General features: G+C 47.7%; 1 protein-coding gene across 21 annotated transcripts in view; it reads right to left on the bottom strand.

Annotated features, from left to right (window-relative positions):
* Positions 1-18,515: 18,515 nt before the first annotated feature.
* Positions 18,516-21,785, bottom strand: part of DST (dystonin) — an 879,552-nt gene continuing 876,282 nt past the window's right edge. For all 21 annotated transcript variants that reach the window (XM_075340270.1, XM_075340271.1, XM_075340278.1 and 18 more), the window contains 2 exons: positions 20,150-20,273; positions 18,516-19,479 (listed from right to left, as the gene is read on the bottom strand). In XM_075340270.1, coding sequence (XP_075196385.1) covers positions 19,223-19,479; positions 20,150-20,273 — 381 coding nt within the window. In that variant the 3' untranslated portion in view covers positions 18,516-19,222. The remainder of the gene's footprint in view (positions 19,480-20,149; positions 20,274-21,785) is intronic.

Here is a 21,785-nt window from a genome sequence, read left to right as displayed (position 1 = left end):
CCCGCTCCCCAGCGTGGATATATGCCGGAGGAGCCCTTTTGCCCGCAGGCTCTGGCCCTGGGAATTCTAGCTGTGGCGGTAGCTGTATTTCCCTGTTGCTGTTTGGACGGTTGCCTTCAGTCGGGTCTTGGCTGTTTGGAAACCCCTGGGGTTTCGGTCGCTAACGGATTTGACCTATTTAACGGCGACTCCAAGCCTGGTCGGGGTCCGCAGGCCCTGCCGGTTTGTGCTGGCTTCTCTTCGCTCCCCGGTTCGGTACCGGCGGGCCACCGCCCGTCCCCGGTCCTACGGTTCCGCGTTGATCTGCCTCTCCTGCAGACGGCCACCACCGTCTGCCAACCTTGCTCTTGATGGCCGGGCCACGTACCCGGACATAGTCAGTTTGCTCCTCTACTACCACTTCACTCCTCTCTCTTTCACCTCTCTAACTCAACTCACTTCCTTTCCCGCCTCCAGGACTGTGAACTCCTCAGTGGGTGGGGCCAACCCCACCTGGTGTGGACATCAGCCCCTGGAGGGAGGCAACAAGGAATTGGTGTCTGGCTGATGTGCCTATCTCGGGGTGTGGGGTGTGTTGTTGCAGTACCTGTGACGACCTGGCTAGTCCAGGGCGCCACACATTGTTTAGATTTACAATACATCATTAATTCATTAATTTATTTATTGCTAATTCAATTAAACTACACTTGGATGGAGGAGAAACAATAATGACTATTCTGGACAAAAAAAAGCTGGATTTTTATATGAAGCATAGCCGGGAACTAAGGTTATATGAGCAGTGCATGAAAGAAATACACAACTGCAAATGTAAAAACAGTGGGGAAGTTAAATTGGTAAAGCCTTGTTTACTTTAATAGATATTGCTAATTTAATTATCATTAATTTAATTAAACTATGATTGGAGTGGTGAGAAACTTAAGGATTGATTTAAAAATTTTAAAGGGAATTTGACCTATGTAACCTATTAATATGGTCAGACAGGTTATAGAATGCTGAAAAAAGCCATACCTTTATGTCTCATATCAGATGCTTTATTGTGGATAAATCATCTTTATCATTTTATGGAGATGAACTCTGCCAAGCTATGGGGCAGACATTGCAGGAAGATAGTGCTGCCTCCTCACATCATTTTCATATGTATTGCCTCCCATCAGTGTCACTCAGTACCAGTGATGGGTGCTCGTCAGGAAATCTCATGCCTGTACATACCATCTTCCACTGATCCTCCTCAATGTTATTCACCATCACACCATATCTGCACTTATTTTCACCAAAAACACTGCAAAGACTGATAACAGCGTTTTTACACTTGCTCATTGTTTTCTACACTGTGTGCAGAATTATTAGGCAAGTTGTATTTTAGAGGATGTTTTTCTATTATTGATCAACAACTATGTTCTCAATCAACCCAAAAGACTCATAAATATCAAAGCTTAATATTTTTGGAAGTTGGAGTGTTTTTTTTTTAGATTTGGCTATCTTAGGAGGATATCTGTTTGTGCAGGTAACTATTACTGTGCAGAATTATTGGGCAACTGAATAAAAACCAAATATATTCCCATCTCACTTGTTTATTTTCGCCAGGTGAACCAATATAACTGCACACAATTTAGAAATAAACATTTCTGACATGCAAAAACAAAACCCAAAAAAATGAGTGACCAATATAGCCACATTTCTTTATGATGACACTCAACAGCCTACCATCCATAGATTCCGTCAGTTGCTTGATCTGTTTACGATCAACATTGCGTGCAGCAGCCACCACAGCCTCCCAGACACTGTTCTGAGAGATGTACTGTTTTCCCTCCCTGTAGATCTTACATTTTGACCACAGGTTTTGTATGGGGTTCAAATCAGGTGAACAAGAGAGCCATGTCATTGTTTTTTCATCTTTTAGACCTTTACTGGCCAGCCACGCTGTGGAGTAGTTGGATGCATGTGATGGAGCATTGTCCTGCATGAAAATCATGGTTTTTCTTGAACGATACCGACTTCTACCTATACCACTGCTTGAAGAAGTTGTCTTCCAGAAACTGGCAGTAGGTCTGGGAGTTGAGCTTCACTCCATCCTCAACCCGAAAAGGTCCCACAAGTTCATCTTTGATGGTACCAGCTCATACCAGTACCCCACCTCCACCTTGCTGCCGTCTGAGTCGGAGTGGAGCTCTCTGCCCTTTACTGATCCAGCCTCTGGCCCATTCATCTGGCCCATCAAGAGTCACTCTCATTTCATCAGTCCATAAAACCTTTGAAAAATCAGTCTTAAGATATTTTTTGGCCCAGTCTTGACGTTTTATCTTACGTCTCTTGTTCAAAGGTGGTTGTTTTTCAGCCTTTCTTACCTTGGCCATATCCCTGAGTATGGCACACCTTGTGCTTTTTGATACTCCATTAACGTTGCAGCTCTGAAATCTGGCCAAACTGGTGGCAAATGGCATCTTGACAGCTTCACGCTTGATTTTCCTCAATTCATAGGCAGTTATTTTGTGCCTTTTTTTGCCCAACACGCTTCTTGTGACCCTGGCTATTTGCCATGAACGCTTGATTGTTCGGTGATCACGCTTCAAAAGTTTGGCAATTTAAAAACTGCTGCATCCCTCTGCAAGATATCTCACAATTTTGCACTTTTCAGAGCCCGTCAAATCTCTCTTCTGACCCATTTTGCCAAAGGAAGTTGCCTAATAATTAAGCACACCTTATATAGGTTGTTGATGTCATTACACCACACCCCTCCTCATTACAGAGATGCACATTGCCTGATTTACGTAATTGGTAGTTGGCTCTCAAGCCTATACAGCTTGGAGTAGGACAACATGTATAAAAAGTATCATGTGATCAAAATACTCATTTGCCAAATAATTCTGCACACAGTGTATGAGTGAAAAATGCTGAAAGAGTTGACTTGCTGCAGATTTAAAAAACATAGCCATTTTCCAATTCAGTCAGGTAAAAAATAAACAAGTGTGTACATGATATTTCTGAAATTTCATAGCTTTTACTGTTACTGTAAAAAGCAGCTTTTAATTTGCATAAAAAAGCAGCAAAAAAGCCATCAAAACTGTACGTGTGAATCTCAACGTGTGAATATAGCCGTATGTAATAATTCTATAGGGAAAACTACACATAAAACTCAGCGTACGTGCAAAAGAAATTTACATGTTGTGGATTTGAAACACATACCGCAGGTCAGTTTAGGCTGAGTAAAAAAAAAAGCACAGGGGACAGGAGATTTTTATAAATCCATCCACTTTGCTGGAACTGTAAGATGCTGTGTTTTGGAAGCACCACACCTGGAATCAGCTCCAGACCTTTTATCTGCTTAATTGCTGATGGGTTAATAGTGGAATAGCCTATGTAGTCCATAAAGAGCTTTTGAGGTAATTGTCCAATTAGATTTGATCCCATGAAAAAGTGGCATCTAATTTCAGAAGCATGTTGGAGATGTGGTGTTGCCTCTGGTAGTATGCTACATATCTGGTGGGATTGCCCACCTATCCAACATCTGTGGACCAAGATTTATGAGGTCTTTGCTCGGGTCACGGGAGTGAATGTGCACAAAACCCCCCAGATGTGTCTGCTTTCTATGATTCCAGCATAAATTAAGGGAGTTAAGCAAGGTCTAATGAAACATTGTGTGACAGCAGCCCACGCTATTATCCCTAGGAAGTGGCGATCATCTAATGCCCCCACTGAAAGATTGGGTCGATGAAATTGACATTTTGAATAGAATGGAGCGGCTTACCTCCTACAGTAAACTGCACCTGGACAGATACTATTTGGTTTGGCAAAGCTAGATTATGTTCCGAGACTCACCTGATTTTACGCAGTTCGTTTAAACTTACTCCTCATAAAGAGGTCAGATGCCTCAGTTTGGACTAAATGACACAGCCACCTCCCCTCCCTCCCCAATCCCACACCTCCACTCCCTCCCTCAGCCTTCCTTTAACTCGTCTTTCTTTCATCTTTTCTTTTCCCCTTTTAGTTAAAGGGAAGGTGTCGACAAAAAAAAAGAAGAATTTCAATAACAATGTAAAGTATTAATGTTTTAATGTTTTGTTTAAATATTATTTGTTTTTAATTGAGCAAAATATAAAAAAAAAATTAAAAAGTTTGATATTTTCCACTGCTAAAAACTAGGGGGAGCAGCTGCTGAAATCCTACAGAAATCCCACTGTAGAAATAGCCTGGATTACAGCTGCAGTAAAGTGGGCAGAAACTGCTCTCCTGTGTGTGATGTCACAGCTCCCCCCCCCAACCTGGGTGTTTCCAAAGGAACAGAGAATGAAATGTAGGGACACAGTGCGGAGCCATTTTGTTGGTGACCAGAAATGTCTAAAGTGTCACCAAGGACAGCTGGAGTATCACACAGGATAGAATTAGATACACAGCTCAGCAGACAGTATCACACAGGATAGAAATTAGATACACGGCTCAGCAGACAGTATCACAGGATAGGATTAGATACACGGCTCAGGAGACAGCATCACAGAGGATAGGATTAGATACACGTCTCAGCAGACAGTATCACACAGGATAGGATTACATACACAGCTGTGCAGACAGTATCACACAGGATAGGATTAGATACACGGCTCAGCAGGCAGTATCACACAGGATAGGATTAGATACACGGCTCAGCAGACAGTATCACACAGGAGAGGATTAGATACACGGCTCAGCAGGCAGTATCACACAGGATAGGATTAGATACACGGCTCAGCAGACAGTATCACACAGGATAGGATTAGATACACAGCTGTGCAGACAGTATCACACAGGATAGGATTAGATACACAGCCCTGCATACAGTATCACCGGTTCACGCACAGGCCGACAGGTGGCAGGAGGAAGGGGGGGTAGTTTGAGCGGAGGTATTTTGGAGACGGTAGCAGCGGCGCTACTCACATGCAGAGGCACACAAACACACACAGCAGCGGCGGCGGTGGGGGGCAGAGCGGGGGCTGGGTAGAGCGGAGGGAGGGAGTGTCATTGGAGACGGTAATCGCGGGGGGAGGGGTGGCAGCGGCAATAGCGGGGGGAGGGTAGAGCGGAGGGAGGGGGTGTCATTGGAGACGGTAACGGCGGGGGAGGGGAGGGTAGGTGGCCCGTACTCACACATCCTGGCGGTTGACAGGGGTAAAGTGAAGCAAACAGCATAGCTGTGAGCTCCACAATGATGGCGCCGATCTCCTCCCTCTGTTGTGATCTAGACAGCCCAGGGGGCACGTCCATTTCACAGCAGACGCCTACTGTAACGTTACTGAATGGGGTCGGATCCCGACCACTGTTCTCTATGCACAGGGGCTGCCATAAAGGAGTGAGTAACTGTCATTACACACACAGCAAATCCAGCATGGCAGCCCCCAGTGCCTTCAATAAAATTAGAATTAAATAAAAACTAAATAAGCAGTGATTTTAATTTTGTATTAAAAATACTTGATATCATAATCACTATTATTAATACAAAAATAAAAACCCGCGACACCTTCCCTTTAATGTCTTTATCTCAGTGTTCTTTTTTCTTAACTTTGACTTTTTCTTATGATAAATTCTTGGTTTAAGGACTCTGTTATGGGATTAACAATATAACATAAGGATAGTGTTTTATATGTGATGTAATGATGCTTTAATCGATGGTTGATATCCTTTTAGATATGATTTGCAATGATTCCACTTACAACTGAATATTGAGATATATATATATATATATATATATATATTGATATGCGTTTTGATGTAACTTGCACTCTCAATTTTCAATTAAATTTGTTCATGATAAAAAAAAGAGGCAGCTACGGCTTAAAGATATGTAATTCCTAAACCCTTAATCCGATTAGAATGTGAATACCGTTAAACTAAAGTGGAGAGGCTGCAATTTAAGCCCATATTAATTATATAACTGTTTCTTGAATATATTCTGGTAAAAAGGTAAAATGCCAAAACGTATGTCACTGTTCAGATATTTCTGGACCTAACTGTATGTTATCCAATCATATAATGTTATTACATGTTGCCTTCTTTAAAAGTTGAAAGAATTTTAATATAACCCTGCTGAAATTCAGGCAAAGTCCGCATTATACAGTTATTGGAAGGCCCTTGTGAGCAGTCCATTGACAGAAACGTACACAATGCAAGCTCACTGTGTGCTGGATAAAAGCCAGAGTCAGAGCTGGATCCTGTTCTTCCCTAGGTCATTTGAGGCCTAGGCACATGGAGAGGTGTCTGCAGAATGTCCCATCAGAAATGAAGTTAGTTTATCGTTGGTGGGTGGGCTCATATTATTTTAATTAAAACTGTAAACTAAATACTTTCTTTTATTGATGTGTAGCTTTTGTGGAGTTCATGTATTCAGAAGTGCTGTAACATTGGGGGTGAGCCCCATCCAAAGCCATTTTTTTATCCTTCTTTCCTAACCTATCTTATAAGAGAAAAGTATAACAAGATCTTGCTATTCCTCAATCTGAGGCCTAGTCACATGAGAAGGTCAATTTGTGGACTTTAGAGTCCAATCAGAAATTAGATCATCTTGTTGTTGGTGGGTGGGCTTATACAAATTTGATCAAGACTTTAAACTAAGTACCTCATGGTTTTTTTGCCTGTGTCTATCTATAGCGGAGGTCATTAATTTAAGATTGCTGTTGCAGGGTTTGTATACAGACTATATCACAAAAATGAGTACACCCCTCACATTTTTGTAAATATTTTATATCTTTTCATGTGAGAACACTGAAGATATGACACTTTGATACAATGTAAAGTAGTCAGTGTACAGCTTAGGCTTGTTTCACACTTGCGTTCAGCGCATTCCATCACTATGGAGAATAGCGCAGTCCGTTAACGGACCGCGCTATTCTCCATAGAGTTGTATGACCGACTCACTGTAACGCAAGTGTCTGCGTTGCATCCACTGGACGACGCAGCGGCGTTATTTTGACGCTGCGTCTAGCGGATTGAACGCAGCATGTAACGTTTTTTGGAGCGTTAAAATAGCGCACCATGACGGATTCCGTTGGAATCCGCCACGGTGTCTAATGATTGTCTATGGTGGCGGTTTCCGCCGCTATGCGCTAAGCGGTGGAATCCGCTGACGGATTTCGTCACGTTCTACTGCACATGCTCAGCATGTCCAGCAGAACGATCGAAATCGTTTAAAATCACTCCTGGTCTCTGTCCCCCCTCTCCCTCCTCTCTCCCCTCCTCTCTCATACTCACCGATCCCCGATGCAGCGCTGCACGGCATTCACACTGCTCCGGCGGCATTTTCTCTTTTGAAAAAGCCGGCCGTCCATTATTCAATCTCGTATTCCCTGCTTTCCCACCGACGCCTATGATTGGTTGCAGCCAGACCCGCCCCCACGCTGACTGACAGCTGTCTCACTGCAACCAATCACAGCCGCCAGTGGGCGTGTCTATATCGTGCAGTACAATAAATAAATAAATAATTAAAAAAAACGGTGTGCGGTCCCCCCCAATTTTAATACCAGCCAGATAAAGCCATACGGCTGAAGGCTGGTATTCTCAGGATGGGGAGCCCTACATTATGGGGAGCCCCCCAGCCTAACAATATCAGCCAGCAGCCGCCCAGAATAGTCGCATACATTAGATGCGACAGTTCTGGGACTGTACCCGGCTCTTCCCGATTTGCCCTGGTGCGTTGGCAAATCGGGGTAATAAGGAGTTAATGGCAGCCCATAGCTGCCAATAAGTCCTAGATTAATTATGTCAGGCGTCTCCCCGAGATACCTTCCATGATTAATCTGTAAGTTAAAGAAAATAAACACACACACCCGAAAAAATCCTTTATTTGGAATAAAAGACAAAAAAAACACCCTCTTTTACCACTTTATTAAAATCCCCAAATACCCCTCCAGGTCCGACGTAATCCAGAGGTCCCGCAACACATCCAGCTCTGCTACATGAAGCTGACAGGAGTGGCAGTAGAACACCGCCGCTCCTGTGAGCTCCACGCAGCAACTGAAGTGAATGGCGCTGTCAGCGGGGACGTCACTGAGGTAATGCTGGTGTGTGTGTGCGGTGATAAAGGGTGCGGTAGTGTCGGGATGTGTGCAGGAATGATGAGGGCTGTAGTGTCGGGATGTATGCGGGGATGTCGGGATGTGTGCGGGGATGTCGGACTGTGTGCGGTGATGTCGAGCTGTGTGCGGTGATGTCGGGCTGTGTGCGGGGATGTCGGGCTGTGTGCGGTGATGTCGGGATGTGTGCGGTGATGTCGGGATGTGTGCGGGGATGTCGGGCTGTGTGCGGGGATGTCGGGATGTGTTCGGGGATGTCGGGATGTGTTCGGGGATGTCGGGCTGTGTGCGGTGATGTCGGGATGTGTGCGGGGATGTCGGGCTGTGTGCAGTGATGCCGGGATGTGTGCAGGGATGTCGGGCTGTGTGCGGGGATGTCGGGATGTGTGCGGGGATGTCGGGCTGTGTGCGGTGATGTCGGGATGTGTGCGGGAATGTCGGGCTGTGTGCGGTGATGTCGGGATGTGTGCGGGGATGTCGGGCTGTGTGCGGGGATGTCGGGCTGTATGCGGGGATGTCGGGATGTGTGCGGGGATGTCGGGGTGTGTGCGGGGATGTCGGGCTGTGTGCAGGGATGTCGGGCTGTGTGCAGTGATGCCGGAATGTGTGCGGGGATGTCGGGCTGTGTGCGGGGATGTCGGGATGTGTGCGGGGATGTCGGGCTGTGTGCGGTGATGTCGGGATGTGTGCGGGAATGTCGGGCTGTGCACGGTGATGTCGGGATGTGTGCGGGGATGTCGGGCTGTGTGCGGGGATGTCGGGCTGTATGCGGGGATGTCGGGATGTGTGCGGGGATGTCGGAATGTGTGCGGGGATGTCGGGGTGTGTGCGGGGATGTCGGGCTGTGTGCAGGGATGTCGGGCTGTGTGCGGTGATGTCGGGATGTGTGCGGGGATGTCGGGCTGTGTGCGGGGATGTCGGGCTGTGTGCGGTGATGTCGGGATGTGTGCGGGGATGTCGGGCTGTGTGCGGGGATGTCGGGCTGTGTGCGGGGATGTCGGGCTGTGTGCGGGGATGATCGGTGCGGTAGTGTCGGGATGTGTGCAGGAATGATGAGGGCTGTAGTGTTGGGATGTGTGCGGGGATGTCGGGCTGTGTGCGGGGATGTCGGGATGTGTGCGGGGATGTCGGGCTGTGTGCGGGGATGTCGGGCTGTGTGCGGGGATGTCGGGCTGTGTGCGGGGATGTCGGGGTGTGTGCGGGGATGTCGGGCTGTGTGCAGGGATGTCGGGCTGTGTGCGGGGATGTCGGGCTGTGTGCGGTGATGTCGGGATGTGTGCGGGGATGTCGGGCTGTGTGCGGGGATGTCGGGCTGTGTGCGGTGAAGTCGGGCTGTGTGCGGGGATGTCGGGCTGTGTGCGGAGATGTCGGGCTGTGTGCGGGGATGTCGGGCTGTGTGCGGGGATGTCGGGCTGTGTGCGGGGATGTCGGGCTGTGTGCGGGGATGTCGGGCTGTGTGCGGGGATGTCGGGCTGTGTGCGGGGATGTCGGGCTGTGTGCGGGGATGTCGGGCTGTGTTTGTAACTCACTTAACAGTTTTGACATTATCTAGAAAAGGAGACATGACTATTAGTGTTAATCGAGTAGTTAACTCTTCACACTCGCTATGCCGTTAGCGAGTACTGTCCGCTAGTCGCATATTCGTCACGAGTAGCGAGCGCAATGTAAGTCAATGGGAAATACTCGCTAAGTAACGAGTAACCCAAAAGCCGTACTTTTCGTGCCGGTAGCGAATCTACGGCTTTTGGATTACTCGCTACTTAGCAAGTATTTCCCATTGACTTACATTGCGCTCGCTACTCGTAATGAATATGCAAGTAGCGGACAGTACTCACAAACTGCATAGTGAGTACGAATAGTTAACTACTCGCTCAACAGTAATGACTGTTTAACAGTGCTGATTTTATTACAGAAAATTCGGCAACTATCCCATTAATGTAAAGCAACCCCATTGACATGAATAGAACTGACTTGCAGTCGCAAACAAATCTGCAACCAAATCTGCAGTGTGGGAATTCACCCTTGAAAGTCTAAAGGCCCAGTCACACTAAACAACTTACCAGCTATGCCAACAACGATACAACCTTATAGGGATCGCTGGTAAGTTGCTAGGAGGTCGCTGGTGAGATGTCAAACTAAGCGACGCTCCAGCGATCCCACCAGCAACCTGACCTGGTAGGGATCGCTGGAGCGTCACTACACATGGAAGCATGCTGCGCTTGGTAACCAACCCGATATTTACCTTGGTTACCAGCGCACACCGCTTAGCGCTGGCTCCCTGCACACCTAGCCACAGTACACATCGGGTTAATTACCCGATGTGTACTCTGCTACGTGTGCAGGCAGCAGGGAGCCGGCTTCTGTGGACGCTGGTAACCACGGTAAACATCGGGTAACCAAGAAGCCCTTTCCTTGGTTACCCGATATTTACCTTCGTTACCAGCGTCTGCCGCTCTCACACTGCCAGTGCCGGCTCCCTGTTCCCTGCACTCCTAGCCAAAGTAAACATCGGGTTAATTACCCGATGTGTACTCCAGCTACGTGTGCAGGGAGCAGGGAGCCGGCACTGACAGCGTGAGAAGGTAAATATCGGGTAACCAAGGAAAGGGCTCCTTGGTTACCCGATATTTACATTGGTTACCAGCGTCCGCAGAAGCCGGCTCCCTGCTCACTGCACATTCAGTTGTTGCTCTCTCGCTGTCACACACAGCGATGTGTGCTTCACAGCAGGAGCGTAACAACTAAAAAATGGTCCAGGACATTCAGCAACAACCAGCGACCTCACAGCAGGGGCCAGGTTGTTGCTGGATGTCACACACAGCAACATCGCTAGCAAGTTGTGCCTCAGCAGCGATGTTGCTAGCGATGTTGCTTAGTGTGACGGTACCTTAAAGCAAAGACCAGATAAGAACGCTTGATCTACTTCATTCGAGATGGCAGGGTTCATGCACAGCATGAAATGAGCATTTTGGGTAAAACATCGCCCCGTGTATACAGCGGACTTGCTGCTGACAACATGCTTGATGTAGGACAGAGTTTACCATATTATATTTCCACATATAGTTTTGTCGGCACGTGTAAACAGGCCATCAATGAGGTAAAAAAACAAAGCAAACCAAGTTTGTATTCAGCGCTATCTCTCACTGCTGCTCCAATAAATGTGTACAGGCTGCAGCCAATCACTGAGCTTAGCAGCCCAGCTAATATAGGCGGCACAAGCTGCAGAGATGGCTGCCAGGGCTGGTTTTAGACAAATTGTGGCCCTGGGGAAAATTCAGACTGGGGCCCCAGATTCTGAAATACTGCACTAACAACATTACCGTCAATTCAGTGCGCTGAAGGACCGCTGATTAGTAAATATTTACTAATTGTCCGTCATTTAAAGGGTATCTGTCATGCAAATTAATCCTATATCTGCAGGTTAATTGCTTTTTTATTTTCAAGTTAACAGTGTTCTGAACCTGCCTGCACCAAGAACCCTACTGCAAGGAGGAAATTAACGTTATTCCACCCTGCAGGGTTCAGCGTCCAGTCATAGGGGTGGCACCGATTTGGGTTCAGTCACCGCTCAGTATATAGTGAGCAGAGTCTGTAACTGCGCCCCCGGCACTGACTGACAGCCAGCTCTGCATTAGAGTTCAGCAATATAGCCAGATGTCAGTCAGTCCAGGGGCGCAGTTACAAATAGCGCTCACTATATACTGAGCGATGACTGAACCCATGCCGGCACCACCCCTATTATTTGAAGCTGAATGCTGCCGGGAGGAACAAAGTTAATCTCCTTCCGGCTGCAGGGCTCTTAATGCAGACACCGGGCACACAGCAGTTCTCATCCCATCTTGGGGTTTCTGGCCTAGTTTAGATGCCCCACAGCTTCAACTCCTGACCTGCTGTGGGTCTGAACATACAGCATTACAAGCATACATGATGCTGTAAGTTTGGGTAATAAAACCCACAATAAAACCAGGAATTGTGCACATAAAACCACAAACATATTGCCACGTCATGGATGATAGCCCTTATTATTATTATTATTATTTATTAGCCCTTAATAGGATGTTTTTAAATTAAAACGATACCCCTTATCCAAGCAATAAGTTTCCAATCACTGAGGGTTAACGTCTGTGGCCGCACTAATCCCAAGAATAAAGATATTGACAAGCCACAGCTGAATAGAGCGGAGGTCGGTCATGCACACTAATTCTCCATGATTCATTGTAATAGTAGCGCTGAAGAACAGCCGTGCACTATGCTCAGCAATTTCTGGCAGTTCCATTAAGAATGAATGGAGTGGTAGTCCAAAGGAACGACCTATGCTAAGGTCTCAGACGGTGCTCTTCAGATTCATGATTCTCTGGACTGAAAAAATAAAAAAAAACTCACCAAGTGAAGGTGCATGGAGCACTGAAGACTCCATACAGCAGTGGATTAAAGGGGACACAGCAGCGGCCCCTCTGTGCCTAGTGCCCTAGGCAACTGCCGTCTACCTCCACATAACGCCGACTGTGCTGGTAGCAATGGTATCAATATGTTGTCACTGTTGCAGCTGATGAACAATGACCGGAAAAGTGTTGAAAGGAAGCGCTGGTCCCTGGAAGGGTAAGTGAAAGCTCAGTTTGCTTTTATTTGCTTTTCTGCCTTTCTTTTGTATGTGTTTTAATTTTTAAGCCTTTGTAAAATTATTCTTTGAAACTGAACATCTCTTTTAAGCCAGCTAAAAAAAATTGTCTACCATGTTAACTGACAAGTGCCATATCTATCACGTCTTACATCTTGCAATAAATTTGGCACTTCATCTGTCTGCTTTGTCTAGTTTTAAGGTGGTGTCACACACAGCGACGGCGACAATGACGTCGCTGCTGTCACCATTTTCTGTGACGTAGCAGCGACGTCCCGTCGCTGTCGCTGTGTGTAACATCCAGCAACGAGCTGGCCCCTGCTGTGAGGTCGCCGGTCGTTGCTAAATGTCCTGCTTCATTTTTTGCTCGTCGCTCTCCCGCTGTGAAGCACACATCGCTGTGTGTGACAGCGAGAGAGCGACGAAATGAAGCGAGCAGGGAGCATGGAGACTGCTTCTGGCAGCCGGTTGTAAGCTGTAACCAAGGTAAATATCGGGTAACCAAGAAGCCCTTTCCTTGGTTACCAGATATTTACATTAGTTACTAGCACCACCGCTCTCAGGCTGCCAGTGCCGGCTCCCTGCTCCCTGCACACGTAGCCAGACTACACATCAAGTAAATAAGCACAGCGGTTTGCTTATTAACCCGATGTGTACTCTGGCTAGGAGTGCAGGGAGCCAGCGCTAAGCGGTGTGCGCTGGTAAACAAGGTAAATATCGGGTAATGGTTACCCGATATTTACCTTAGTTACGCTTCCACGCATCGCTGCTGGCTAGGGGCTGGTCACTGGTCGCTGGTGAAATCTGCCTGTTTGACAGCTCACCAGCGACCATGTAACGACGCAGCAGCGATCCTGATAAGGTCAGGTCGCCCGTCGTGATCGCTGCTGCGTCGCTATGTGTGAAAGGGGCTTTAGTCACTTTAGTCTCAAAGGAGTGGTTTGAGTTTCCTTTGTAAATATATATTTTTACAACCTAAGAACTTTAGTAATTAGCTTTATTATGAAATACCTCACATTTCTCCCTATGCTTCTAATCCCTAAGTGTGTTGTTTCAGGGCAGTCTCAAATGAGACATCACAGGAGGCTGGGGCTACACTCACTTCCCTGCAGAGTCAATCACCCCTCTTGGATTTGGATATCATCAGAGGGTGGCGTTACACTTACTAAAGTTTCTTTCATTGCTGTCCTCTGAAGACTCGCTAGTTCTATGGTGCTGACAGAAGCTGTGGGAGAGGTAAGCGCAGCTCTGACCCTCTGCTTTCTTTTTACCCTGTGGCAGCTTATGTGAAACAAGACATGGCCAGGGGGCAGTGATAGAAGCTGTGTGAGTGACACGAGCAGTGCTCCACAACTTCTATCACCACTATCAAATGAATTGTCATCAGGGGGAAGTGCTGGTGTCATTCACATAGATTCTAGCACTCCTATCCCTGTTTGAGGGAGGTGCTAGAAGCTGTGGGATGGCATTGGTGTCACCCATTGCCCCTATCTCCGCACCTTTACAACATCTTGTTTTACAGCATGAAGCTGCAGCAGAAATAGAATCAAAGTGCCAGAGCTGTATTCATCTCATTTCACAGCTTCTAGCAGTGCCATAGAACTAGATCATCTTCAAAGGGCAGGAATTAAATAAACTGTAGAAAGTAACTGCAGAGCAACGCCCTAAATGATGACTTGTTCCATGAGGGGTGATATACACTGCGGGAAAGTGAGTGCAGCCCCAGCCTCCTATATCCTGAATGAGACTCCTCTTCAAAGAAACGTCTAAGGAATTGAAGTAAGAAAAAACAAACACATTAAGGCTATGTGCGCACGTTGCGTTCTATTACGCAGCGTAAATAGTCACTGCATGTGCGTCTCAGAACGCAGCCGAAAAGCTGCGTTCTGAGACGCATTCGGCAGAACGCAACGTGCGCACATTCCTGCAGAATTCATGCGCTCTGGATGCTTTCTCTGCCATGGGAAAAGCATCCAGAGCGCACTGACAGTGCGGTCCCACTCGGCTCTGCTGCATCCCCATAGACTTGCAGCAGAGCCGACTGGGACCAGAATGTCAAAAAGAGCACATGGCTAGCTGCGGGAGACAGCCGCGCGATCAGAATGAACTTCACCCGACTTCATTGTGATTGCGCGGCTGTCTGTGTGCCGCGGCTTGATTTGCGGTCACAAGTGAAGGACTCACCTCTGACCGCAAATCTGAGTGACTGCAGTGAGCCACGCGATCACCGGTGCCATCACTCAGGTTACCCGCGGCCAGCTCGAGTCCTCCACCCGAGACCTGTGGCCGAGGGTAACCTGAGTGACGTCCCCACACACATCCCGACATTACCGCCGACGTCCCCGCACACATCCTGACATTACCGCCGACATCCCCGCACACATCCCGACATCCCCGCCTACATCCCTGCACACATCCTGACATCCCCGCACACATCCTGACATCCCTGCACACATCCTGACATTACCGCCAACATCCCCGCACACATCCTGACACCCCCGCACACATCCCTACATTACCGCCGACATCCCCGCACACATCCCGAAATTCCCGCCGACATCCCCGCACACATCCCGACATTACCGCCGACATCCCCGCACACACTCCGACATCCCCGCACACATCCTGACATTACCGCCGACATCCCCGCACACACCCAGACATCCCCGCACACATCCTGACATTACCGCCGACATCCCCGCACACATCCCGACATTACCGCCGACATCCTCGCACACATCCCGACATCCCCGCACACATCCCGACATCTGAGACGCATTCGGCAGAACGCAACGTACGCACATTCCTGCAGAATTCATGCGCTCTGGATGCTTTCTCTGCCATGGGAAAAGCATCCAGAGCGCACTGACAGTGCAGTCCCACTCGGCTCTGCTGCATCCCCATAGACTTGCAGCGGAGCCGACTGGGACCGGAATGTCAAAAAGAGCACATGGCTAGCTGCGGGAGACAGCCGCACGATCAGAATGAACTTCACCCGACTTCATTGTGATCGCGTGGCTGTGTGTGTGCCGCGGCTTGATTTGCGGTCACAGGTGAAGGACTCACCTCTGACCGCAAATCTGAGTGACTGCAGTGAGCCACGCAATCACCGGTGCCATCACTCAGGTTACCCGCGGCCAGCTCGAGTCCGCCACCCGAGACCTGTGGCCGCGGGTAACCTGAGTGACGTCCCCACACACATCCCGACATTACCGCCGACGTCCCCGCACACATCCTGACATTACAGCCGACATCCCCGCACACATCCCGACATCCCCGCCTACATCCCCGCACACATCCTGACATCCCCGCACACATCCTGACATCCCCGCACACATCCTGACATTACCGCCGACATCCCCGCACACATCCTGACATCCCCGCACACATCCCTACATTACTGCCGACATCCCCGTACACATCCCGACATTACCGCCGACATCCCCGCACACATCCTGACATCCCCGCACACACCCCGACATCCCCACACACACCCTGACATCCCCGCACACATCCCGACATCCCCGCACACACCCAGACATCCCCGCACACACCCCGACATCCCCGCACACACCCCGACATCCCCGCACACACCCCGACATCCCCGCACACACCCCGACATCCCCGCACACATCCCGACATCCCCGCACACATCCCGACATCCCTGCACACATCCCGACATCCCCGCACACATCCCGACATCCCCGCACACATCCCGACATCCCCGCACACATCCCGACATCCCCGCACACATCCCGACATCCCCGCACACATCCCGACATCCCCGCACACATCCCGACATCCCCGCACACATCCTGACATCCCCGCACACATCCTGACATCCCTGCACACATCCCTGCACACACCCCGACATCCCCACACACATCCCGACATCCCCGCACACATCCTGACATCCCCGCACACATCCTGACATCCCTGCACACATCCCCGCACAAACTCCGACATCCCCGCACACATCCTGACATCCCCGCACACATCCCGACATCCCCGCACACATCCCGACATTACCGCCGACATCCCCGCACACATCCTGACATCCCCGCACACATCCCGACATTACCGCCGACATACCCGCACACATCCCGACATTACCGCCGACATCCCCGCACACATCCCGACATTACCGCCGACATCCCCGCACACATCCCACATCCCCGCACACACCCCGACATCCCCGCACACATCCTGACATTACCGCCGACATCCCCGCACACATCCTGACATCCCCGCCGACATCCCCACATTACCGCCGACATCCCCGCACACATCCCGACATCCCCGCACACATCCTGACATCCCCGCACACATCCTGACATCCCCGCACACATCCCGACATTACCGCCGACATCCCCGCACACATCCCGACATTACCGCCGACATCCCCGCACACATCCCGACATCCCCGCACACATCCCGACATCCCCGCACACATTCCGACACTACAGCCCTCATCATCACCGCACACAAAGCGGCATTACCTCAGTGACGTCCCCGCTGCCAGCGCTTCTCCCTTTAGTTGCTGCATGGAGCGGACAGGAGCGGCGGTGTTGTACTGCCGCTCCGGTCAGCTTCATGTAGCAGAGCTGAATGTGTCGCGGGACCTCGTGGATTATGCCGGACCTGGAGGGGTATTTGGGGGTTTTAATAAAGTGGTAAAAGAGGGTGGTTTTTGTCTTTTATTTCAAATAAAGGATTTTTCGGGTGTATGTGTTTATTTACTTTCACCAGGTTAATCATTGGGGGTGTCTTAGACGCCTGCAATGATTAACTAGGACTTAGTGGCAGCTATGGGCTGCTACCATTAACTCCTTATTACCCAGATTGCCACAGCACCAGGGCAGTTCTGGATGAGCCGGGTACAGTCCCGGGACTGTCGCATCTAATCCATGCGGCAATTCCGGGCGGCTGCTGGCTGATATTTTTAGGCTGGGGGGCTCCCCATAATGTGGGGCTCCCCATCCTGAGAATACCAGCCTTCAGCCGTGTGGCTTTATCCTGGCTGGTATCAAAATTGGGGGGGACCGCACGCCGTTTTTTTTTATTATTTATTTATTTATTTTACTGCACTACATAGACCCGCCCACCGGCGGCTGTGATTGGTTGCAGAAAGACAGCTGTCACTCAGCATGGGGGCGTGTCTGACTGCAACCAATCATAGGCGCCGGTGGGCGGGGAAAGCAGGGAATACGAGATTGAATAATGGGCGGCCGGCATTTTCAAAAGCAGGAGAAGCCGCCGGAGCAGTGACAGCCATGCAGCTGATCGGTGAGTATGAGAGACGGGGGGAGAGGGATAGACCAACAGAGAGAGAGAGAGAGACTGACCGACAGGGAGACACAGAGACCGACAGACAGAGAGAGAGAGAGAGACCGACATTACAACCAATACGCACAAAAGAAGTGACATGTCACTTCTTAGAAAGCGCGCTTCAGGCAGCAGCCGAAGCGCTGCGCTTTAATACGCCACGTGCGCACGGCTCCTGAATAATCTTCATAGATTATGCAGGGGACGCGGGACACATGTACTTACGCTGCGCTACAAAGCGCAGCGTAACTGCATGTAATTACGCAACGTGCGCACATAGCCTTAGGCATTAGTAGAATAGGACGAAGTATAAGGTATTTTACAAAAATGCTAAGGGTGTAAAAATAGATATTTAGAGAGAACTTTTTTTTTTTTTTTAGGTATGGGACCACCCCTTTAAGTATTATACAGTAATAAAACTACCCCACTAGATCAACAATACTTATATTATTATTGCAATGTGGTGTAACAAGTGTCTCTAAATTCTGTTGTGATGCTTTTTTTTTCAAGGTCTATTAAAGCAAAAGTCACACACATCAATTTGGACAGGTTTTATTTCATAGATTTTTGCAAGCAAAACTGATCTGATACAAAAGTTCATATACTGTTACCATCCACTCAAGGGAAAGAAAACTGCACGTATGCACCAAATGCTATTATTTGAACAGTATTATAGTTCTATTAAGACTGAATCTCACAGACATAAATAAAAAGAAAAAAACAACATAAAATATAATTTCTTACAATGATTAAATACCTTTCTGTGAGTTCTTTGAACTTAAAACTGTGTAAATAACTGCAGTGTGCATAATAAGGGCCGAGTGAATGGGATCCGGTAGTGTTCAGAAGCTTGGCATCTATGTCCATGGTTTTGCTCTATTATAAATATGTATGAGGTATTCATAATTGCTAACTAATGAAGCAGTGTTTGGCATACTGATCTTCCCTCCAGATTTCTGTTATAAATACATTCAATGACTGTTTTAGTTTCTGAACTTTACACAACAGCGACGTTAGTTTCATCCCTCAAGCATTTCCAAACTATTAGACAAAACAAATGTTTCTTCTGATAAAAATATGTTTAAAAAAAAAAATAAAAACAAGAAAAACACACATTTAAGGCCTTCTGCAGGGTTAAAATCAAATATTTGCATTATTCCACAATAATTTCTACATAATATTTTACACCTTACAAACTTAAATAGGCAATACACAAAGAAAAATCTCTCCAAAGATTAGCGCCCTATCTTTTCGTTGATTTCGTTGCTAGTTTGCTGATCGGTGTCCGCCGTTGTGGGGTGGGAATTTTGGAAGGTCTTCCTGTTGATGTTCGGGAACTTACTCGTGGAGAGGGCCTGTTGCTGTCATGAACAGTCTCAGACATATCAGAACATACAGATTGGATTTCTGAAATATCAAAATCGGAGGCATCACTGCCCCGTCGGCTACTGGACCGGCTTCCGGCCTTGCTTCCGGCTCGGCTTGGTGTTTTCTTTATTTCTGTGTAAAGGAAAGTAGTATAAAATGAATAAGGTATATATTTACATTACAAAAATACATATTTATAATTAATATATTCTATAGTTTTGTTTCAGTACATGTGATACCCCTACTCTATTTGGGTCTTTTTGTATCTTTTCGGGATGTTTGTTTTTCATCTGTTTAGTTTTGTATGCAAATATATCCAGCACAGTTAGATGTTAATAGGAAATCTGTTCTTATGTTCTTTTAATATTTGTAACATCCCCCTTTTTTTCCTGCAAAAAGTGATATCAGCCTTTTGCACAACATGCCACCTGACATTTCTTAGATTATTAGATGATGTTCAGAATGTTACAACCAGATGAGAGATACTGACCTAGGAAAGGGTAATACTTGAAGCATGATCTTTTTGGGCCATGCCTTATATTAAAAGGTGTATTAAACTACAACAAGAAGAGTACAACAGGATATATACTGTATTTACTTTGGCCACAGCAGGGAGGAACGAGATGCTATGTTCTAGTAAGTCTAGTAATTTTTCATTCATGATATATATAAATATGTACATATATTTTTACAGAACAACGGCATTATTTTCAAAATCTGTTAATAAGTCATAAAACGTGGCCCTCGGGATGCATTTCTATGCTCGTGATGGATTATGTGTTATGCATTGTTGGCATAATACCTGCAAACTGCGTTCTGACTTTGGATGCTGCTGTAGTTAATATGGTGCTTTCCTCTGTAGAATGGAAGCCTTTTCCGGAAAGGTATCCTGGAAGTCTTAATTTGCTCCCCTGGATAGGAGTTCCCTGAATCAGATAAGCAGAATGTTTAGTGTTAAAACATGAACTCGCAGAGGCACCTGCTTACTGAGGAGGTAACCGGAGATTGCACGTCTTTAGGATACACACGTAGAAATGAAGAGAACATGACCTTGAAACTGGACAGACATATGAACACTGCATAACCTGGGAGAAAAAGTGCATAGATCCAAGAACAAATATTTTACACCAACATCATATCTATTCATCATGGCTCTTGAGTTTTGTTTTTTATCATCTTTGTGTCTTAGGGGTACTTTGCACGCTGCGACATCGCAAGCCGATGCTGCGATGTCGCGCGCGATAGTCCCCGCCCCCGTCGCAGCAGCGATATCTTGTGATTGCTGGAGTAGCGAACATTATCGCTATGCCAGCTTCACATGCACTCACCTGTCCTGCGACGTCGCTCTGGCCGGCGACCCGCCTCCTTCCTAAGGGGGCGGGTCGTGCGGCGTCACATGGTAGGCGACCAATAGCAGCGGAGGGGCGGAGATGAGCAGGATGTAAACATCCCGCCCACCTACGTCCTTCCGTATTGCAGCCGGGACGCAGGTAGGAGATGTTCCTCGCTCCTGTGGCTTCATACACAGTGATGTGTGCTGCCGCAGGAACGAGGAACTACATCGCAACATCGGTCCTTCCGAAATTATGGAAATGTCCGACGCTTTTGCGCTCGTTAATCGTATCAAAAAGGATTTGCACACTACGATATCGACTGCGACGCCGGATGTGCGTCACTTTCGATTTGACCCCACCGCCATCACACCTGCGATGTCGTAGTGTGCAAAGCCCGCCTTACACAGATAATCATTGTTTTCTAACTTCCTTTATAATCAATTTGTAGCTGTAGGAAGCAGCATATAACAATCTGTGTCCACATGAGTTTGTTGGATCAGCAGAGTAAACCAGAGTCATCATTTCATAGTGCTGAATAGAATTTGTTTTTACAAGAAATTGCCTATTTTTATGTCCCTCGGTGTATCTGAATCTGCATTGCTAGATGAATGGAATTATCCTTTGAATCCTTTGTAGTTTTTTGTGATAAGCCGTTGAGGACTCCTGAGATGTCCACTTGTAGTAACCAGGTATGAAACACTCTGTGATTTCAACTTCTTAAGACTACCAGCCACATTAAAGTTAACAAAGTTAGCCTGTCATGTGAAAAAAAATGCTATTAACCTAAATTTATGGGATTAATGTGCAGGTTAATACCATTCTGAAGCTGGCCATCACCAACACTGAAAGCTCCGCTGCTGGGAGGAAAATATCTTTATCCCTTCCAGAAAGTCTTTCAGTCATAGAGGAGTGGTTTCTGTCAATGCACTGTGCTTAGTGAGTGGTGGCTGTAACCATGACCCCGACACTGACTGCCGACTCTAATGCTAAACTGGCTGTCACACGGTGCCGGGGTGACGGTTAAAGCCATCACTCACTATGCACACAGTAGTGTCTAAAGCTGCTCCAGCGCTATCCCTATGACTGAAAACCCAAGGCTGCTGG

The sequence above is a fragment of the Anomaloglossus baeobatrachus genome, chromosome 3 (assembly GCF_048569485.1).
Source record: "Anomaloglossus baeobatrachus isolate aAnoBae1 chromosome 3, aAnoBae1.hap1, whole genome shotgun sequence".
Taxonomy (NCBI): domain Eukaryota; kingdom Metazoa; phylum Chordata; class Amphibia; order Anura; family Aromobatidae; genus Anomaloglossus; species Anomaloglossus baeobatrachus.
Note: the sequence above shows the minus strand (reverse complement) of the source record. Positions and strands in the feature narration are given on the sequence as shown.